At 44.3% G+C, this 6,628-nt stretch overlaps 1 protein-coding gene across 1 annotated transcript; it reads right to left on the bottom strand.

Moving 5' to 3' along the window:
- Window positions 1–2,419: 2,419 nt before the first annotated feature.
- LOC123186741 (NAC domain-containing protein 105) lies at window positions 2,420–5,430 on the bottom strand. Its single transcript, XM_044598450.1, has 4 exons — window positions 5,264–5,430; window positions 3,519–3,735; window positions 3,105–3,418; window positions 2,420–3,013 (listed from the first exon to the last, which is right to left on the bottom strand). The coding sequence occupies exons 2-4, from the start codon at window positions 3,694–3,696 to the stop codon at window positions 2,531–2,533; spliced, it is 975 nt and encodes a 324-aa protein (XP_044454385.1). The 5' UTR covers window positions 3,697–3,735; window positions 5,264–5,430; the 3' UTR covers window positions 2,420–2,530.
- Window positions 5,431–6,628: the final 1,198 nt, after the last annotated feature.

Here is a 6,628-nt window from a genome sequence, read left to right as displayed (position 1 = left end):
TACGTTATTTGGAACGTGGCTTGTTGGGATAGTCCGAAACAGCTAGACACATTCGCGTAGGAGTATGTGCTTTGTTGTGGGCAATTTGGAACGGCAGAAATGATTTGGCTTTTAACAGAACAACAAATATTTATTTTTTGCAGGTTATATTCCAAGCCACTGCGTTGATCCGTATGTGGTCGTTAATCACTCCGACGGAGGCCAGGGAGCGTTTGGTTACTGGATCTATCCGGTGGGAGATGGTAACATGGGATATCTTCAATCGGTTTGGATGGCGGTCATGTAATAGGATAGGCGATTAGTTTGCCTATCCTTGTTATGCTAGCCAGTTGTGGCCTTTTGGCTTTCGGTTTTTTGCGTTGTGGCTCTTTGTGAGCTGGCCGTTACTTTGTTTCAGACTATAAGACTCTGTTAAACCTATTTGTTTATCTATAAAGATGGCCGTATGCATCATTCTGATGCAGAGACCAGGGAATCCCCCCTTTTCAAAAAAAAAGGATAGGATCATGTACAAATGTGTTGATGAGCCCCTTATTAAGGGATTTTAATGCTGAACTCTCTTAAGTAATAAGTGAGTTTTGATTGTAGGTGTTTGATTCCAACGGATGGATTGGTGGCAGGTTCCTCTGTGGTAATCACTAGCTTTGGTGGGTCTCTGCCATCACTAACGATGAGAGCGTTGGTGTCTATTGGACTTAGTTAGGTGTGGTTGGCCAACTCTAACTTATAATACATAGGAATTTGGGCTTTCTAGACCAATTCCGACAGAAGTGCTGAAATTTAATTGGTGGCTTGGGTTGAATTAACCCAAGTCTTGATGTGACATAATGTGTTTTTGTATTGTGAAATTGTGAACATCGGTACTTCATCTCCTAAGTCTGTATTTGAATTTGACTTGTTCCATGTATATGGGTTATCTCAACCCATGTCTTGACATACTTTCGTGATCGGAAATTCACTTTGGCACATGGGAGCATATGCTCCTACCATCGAAAACTATATTTCAAAATGTCAAATATTTCCGAACACAAATTTGACGCGCACATCTCAACATTTTATGTGTGCATGCCAAGTTTTGTGAAAAACCGACATTTTATATGCCTTGTGTAAAAAAGACAAAAAATGTCTCATGAAAAGCCTTTTTTAACACTCAATTTTGTCTTTTTTGCATGTGACACAAAAATTGTTGGTTTTCCAGGAAACGAGTTTGTATGCACATAGAATGTCGAGATGTACGTGAGAATCATTTTGTCAGAATTTTCTGATATTTTAAAATATGTTTAAAACACATTTAATATCCAGGAGCATATGGTCCCATGTGCCAAAACGCAACTCTCCTTTCGTGATGCTTTATTTTCGCGACATGCTACTTTATGACCATGTTCATGCCATTCTACTTTCTTTTTAATTATGTACAGGTCTTGCAAGTATGAAAGTGGTCATTGGGAATTCCAATTCTAATATCTTTGGAGATGAGTTTTGTGTGGGCGATGACGTCGATTCTAGTCATGTGGGTGATGCCTAGTTACTAGGTCACTCGGTCAACTAGCTCGTTTTGGGTTGTGTCTTTTAATAGGAATGGCGGGGCTGGCATCTCTTTTATTCATGCGTTATCCACTGCCATGTTATGGCCGGCCTTCAAGCCATTTGTTTGTACTTAGCTACTTGCTCTTGTATAAGAGACGTGTTATGTATTCTCATGTCAGCATTTAGAGTTTGTGTTGCGATATTCAATTTTTAAGGATGTCATGTGCAGTGTGTGTATGATATGAAGCACATGGTCCGTGTTCTTGAAGTCGGGCTTCGCTAGTATTTGCATGGAAATGTTGTTGAGCAATGCAGTGCATTGTAGAATCTCGAGTATGATTACTATCATTATCAGAAGCACACCCAATTGTGCTTGGTCCACAAGGCAGCATACTTGCTCATGGAAATGTTTCTACACCTACTCTCGAAAATCAATCTCTCTGATAAAAGAGTCTTGGGGTGTCGGTGAATGCTTTAGTGGGGCTATATCCGTCATTTGATTGATGGTTTTAACCTGGGCCAGGGCACCGTGATGAGGTCGTACGGTTTAAGTTCGTATGCATATGGAGCGGTGGTCACTGACTTCGATTCATTGCATCCCATTAGTGCTTGATTTAAATCGCAAGCTCTTTCACTATGTACCGATAAGTTTCAGCTAATTTCGCTGGCCACTAATCTGTTCCCTTGATTCTATTTTTGTGCTTTTAGTTGAGTTTTTTTAAGTTCACTTTTCTTTTGGTTTTTTATTTGTTTCAATTTTCTTTCGTGTGTTATATTTTAAAAATATTCATAGATATAAAAAAAATATTCATGAATGTTACTCCCACCTCCATCATATTTACATGACCAACAAATCAAGGGCTAAGAAGCAAATCTACATGGAAGGTGTTGATCGACATGCTACCTGAATCCGGGAGGACTACTCAGCAGCTAGTGGTCAAAGCGCTGCTCTGTACGTTTAAGGGGTTTAAAGTTACATGCGTTAAACATTCTGCGAATTATGTCACTCATAAATTAGCGATGGTTGGTGTAGGGGAAGCTGAAGGTTTGAGGCAGCACTGGCTGCGGAGGAGTCGGGGAGCAGCGACGTTGACAACAAGATGTCAAGGAAATTCCAGTCGATGCCTGTCGCCGCTAGTTTGGGCTGGACTAGGTCGTATCCGGCTTCACTACAACCAGCAAAGGCGGTCGCCGGCGGCGGGCTCTGGATGAGCTGTGGGATGTTGTTGAAGATGCCCTTCTTGCACTCCAGCGTGTCCTCGGAGGAGTACTGGGCACTCTGGCCGGGGAAGCAAAGGCCGCCAGCTCCGGCAGTGGAAGCAGCGCTATGCAGGTAGTGGAGGTTACCGCCTTGGCCGTGTAGGCAGGGCCGCGCATCGTAGTAGCGCCCGAGGCCCAGAGCAGTGGCATATGCTGGGAACGTGTAGGATTGCCTCTGGTTCGGGGTTGGCTTCTGGAACGCCCTGCACACCACCCAACCGTCCTCCTACGTCATCACCATCATCATCAATGTCAATCAAATTCTCTAAAGAAAAGAGCAACTAATCAAGAAGAAGGTTTGTTGATGAATTACTCACCTGGGTGGGGCCGTGCTCGCTGGTTTGGAGACGGTACTCGTGAATTATCCAGTCGGTTTTCCTACCATTGGGGGCGCGGCCCCTGTAAAAGACGAGCGTCTTCCTCATGCCAATGACGCTGCGGCTCCTTGATGACGTCACCGGCTTGTCCCTGCCGGTGGCCTTCCAGAATCCGGCCGCCGTGGCGCGGTTGGTGCGCGTGCCGCTTGGATACTTGCGGTCCTTGAAGCTGAAGAAGTACCACTCCGACGATGACTGCTCGTCCGCGGCCACTTGACGCGTTCCCCGTCCTCCCCTGCCGCCGCCACACTTCTCTGCACCATCCACCATTGTTAACACCCAACTTGCATCAACTGAATACCATGTGCAAAATAGGAAATGAACTATACCAAAATTCAGACGAATTTGTAGTACCTTGGAGGTCCCATGGCTCGGTCCGGTAGAGATCGACCTCCTGGATGATTCCGAGATCAATATTCTGGGCGGCCACCTTCCTGGCCAGATAGTACCCCACCAGCTCCTCCTCTGTGGGGTGGAACCTAAACCCTGGGGGAACACAAGACTCCTCCTGGTGCTGGTCCATGGCTAGCATCTACCTTGCTGCCCGATAGCTAGCTCGATCTCTTATGAACTGAAATCAAGCACACAGCCCTTTCAAATTACTACCACTAGTACATGCATGTATGGAGGCCACAGCTGATCTGCACAGAGGAGGAAAATAGCGCTAGCTCGTCCACTGAGCAATCAATCATGTATATATGATGCGTGTTGACCAAACAAGAAGGCTAAGTGCATTCATGCAACACTGAAATGAGAGGTGGACACAGAGACACTTGACATAAACTGCTATTTATACTGTATAATCTAGCTCTAGCAGCCTATATAGCCCACACCAAACACGAAAATGCATAGGAGCTCTCGGGTGCTACACCCCCCTATATTACAAAACAATTTCATAATTCAAAAAATTCAAAAAATCCTGGAACTTTTTATGGAATCAAACATGACCAAGTATTGCACTCATATAAAAAGATTAAACTTCCCTCAAAATATGAAAAGATTAAACAAGGGATGACTTTTATTGTATCTGGGGTCAAAGATTTACCAAAAAAGGCTAGATACAAGTACTATTCAAGCTATATTGTCATCATAAATACCTTGGCCAAACTTTTTATACAAGTACAATACCTAGTCATATTTGATTCAAAAACTTTTCTGGGATTTTTTTTTGAATTACTAAATTATTTTTGAATATAGGGGGTGGAGCACTCCGAGTGCTCCTAATCCGCTTCCACACCAAACCTGTCTATCTATCTACTATAAGTGCAGTGCAATCATGTCCTGGATCCATTTTTTGAGGACAAAGTATAATTGTAATCTAGGCTGATTGCAAGAACATGATGGCATGGAAGGTAGCATGGTCTAGCTTGTAATGTAAACTGGGAATGGAAGAAGATAGAAGAGAAAAGAGGAATGAAAAGGACTTGCAGTGCATGCTGCCCTATAGCTGTGAGAGTGTAGGGCATGAATGCAAAAGCCACCATCTTCCTTTGAGCGCACTACAGGATTAGTCTCTCTTCCCCCCCCCCCCCCCCCCCTCTTCTCTCTCTCTCTCTGTGTAGATCATCCAACACCTCTCTCCATGTGTTTTCCATCATTTTTCTGCCGGCCTACTGCTACTGGACGCATACCTACACTACGGTTAGAGAGACAAGATCGGGTCTGCGGTCAATTTTGTGGTGGACTAGAGGTATATGTGCATGTACAGTCTTGCACGTGTTGCATGGACGAATTTCAGGCTCAACTCAACATGATTGATGTAGTCTGACGACCAGCAGGTGAGTCGAGCAGGATTATTGTTGAAGAGACGAATTTCAACCATAATTCAAACTCAAAGCAAGATAGGTACTATGATGAGTAGTACCAACAGGAATATGGTGCATGAATTAATTGGTCACTTTTTCATGAGAGTACTAGTAGCTAGCTGGTGGTACCACACTTCTCTAAAAATAGCCAGGCACATCGATCAGCTATGACTCATGACTAGCTAGCTTGTTCATGCAGAACCCGCTGGCCCGTCGACCAAACAAATTAATTAACTAACAACAGTGCATATAGACAAATAGAACCATATCATGTTCATAGGGGTGGGGACTCACCAAATTAGCCGATCGAGTAGAGGATGTAAGCTGGCTTGAAAAGAGCTGGCTGGCTGCTTGGGTTGTTGGAGGAGAGGGGTGCTGTTGTTTCTCTGATGCTTTAGAGAGTGAGATGAGGCGCTCGAGCAATTGCGATTGCAGTAGTCGTAAGTAAGAATGAGGTTGGTAGCTTGGTAAGCTTGATTGGGGTCTTATTTATATAACCCCAAAAGCACGCACATCCTTGATCACATCCACCAGGCGATTTTTTGCAGTGAAAGTGACATGTTAGAGAGAGGGCAGGCCGGGGCCGAGCTAATCGATCTCTTTTGCAAGTGAGTGAAAAGCCCTGGACTGCGCGTGGGGTTGGCTCCTGGCTAGCTAGAGAAGGCAGGGGGGTGGTGGTGGTAGTTGATTTGGTCGGCTAAGAAGGAGGACTAATTAGCAGTGACCACCCCCACACAAATCCATGGAGTAGCATATTTCGGTTGTGTATCTACATCAGTCTCTGTCAACTCATCAAGTAGCTGGCTAGCTTTACCGCCGCCGTTATATTGGTGTGCAAAACTGACTTGCTATCTTCCCTGCTGCTTGCAACACACGTTAGCCTAGGCCTAGTTCAAGCTCACGTTGGTCTGGGTGCAGATATTGATTCCTTGTGGTAATTGGCAGATGCTCACCCATGGGCCCCAGCACAGGCGAGCGAATCATCCTGGGGCAGTGCGCCGCCAATCATTGCATCTCAATATTCCTGCTCTACTCGTATGAAGCACTAGCTAGTGTATTGTAGAGTAATATGCACCGTATAGACATACATAAGGGGCAGAGATCGATCGAGTTGTTCCTATCTGGCTTGGTGAATGCTGAATGATATGCCTTGTACTCATTCTAGCAGATAGGATTTGCACTTGGCAAGATTGAGCACATCATGGCATCATGCCCGCCCATGGCCACCCATCATTGACCGGGACATGTTGCTGCACTCATGCTTCAAATCTTATGCATGGATTATACATGAGTGTATGTATCATCTGTTGCAAATTACGTACTCCAGTGAATTCAAAAAGTTCCAGCCTATCAGATTGACTGATTAATTAATCCGAGCCGCCATCATTTCATAGTTTAACCAATATATAGTAGTATTTTATATACTTAATTGGGTCTAATAAAAAAAACATAAGAAAGGAAGGATACACCCAACAGTGGCAGACAAGGGTGCGACGTACTACTGCAAGCTATAGCTACATACTTGTAGCTCTGTATTTTTCCACTATATTGCTTACATCCTACGTTGCGGCCAGATTGGGCAGGTAGAATACACATATCATGCGATTCCGTTGCCGATTAAGCACACAATTATGCATAGTTAACTCTGGTTATATTACA

Source organism: Triticum aestivum, chromosome 2A, assembly GCF_018294505.1.
Source record: "Triticum aestivum cultivar Chinese Spring chromosome 2A, IWGSC CS RefSeq v2.1, whole genome shotgun sequence".
Lineage (NCBI taxonomy): Eukaryota > Viridiplantae > Streptophyta > Magnoliopsida > Poales > Poaceae > Triticum > Triticum aestivum.
The sequence above is the reverse complement of the archived record's forward strand: the minus strand, read 5'-3'. Positions and strand labels throughout refer to the sequence as shown.

Bases quoted from the DNA above. Each gene is read 5' to 3' on its own strand.
- LOC123186741 (XM_044598450.1), bottom strand. From the start codon at position 3,696: ATGCTAGCCATGGACCAGCACCAGGAGGAGTCTTGTGTTCCCCCAGGG. The intron at 3,419-3,518 runs GTACTACAAATT...TGGATGGTGCAG, and splicing joins CGAGCCATGGGACCTCCAAG to AGAAGTGTGGCGGCGGCAGG. The intron at 3,014-3,104 runs GTGAGTAATTCA...GTGATGACGTAG, and splicing joins GCGAGCACGGCCCCACCCAG to GAGGACGGTTGGGTGGTGTG.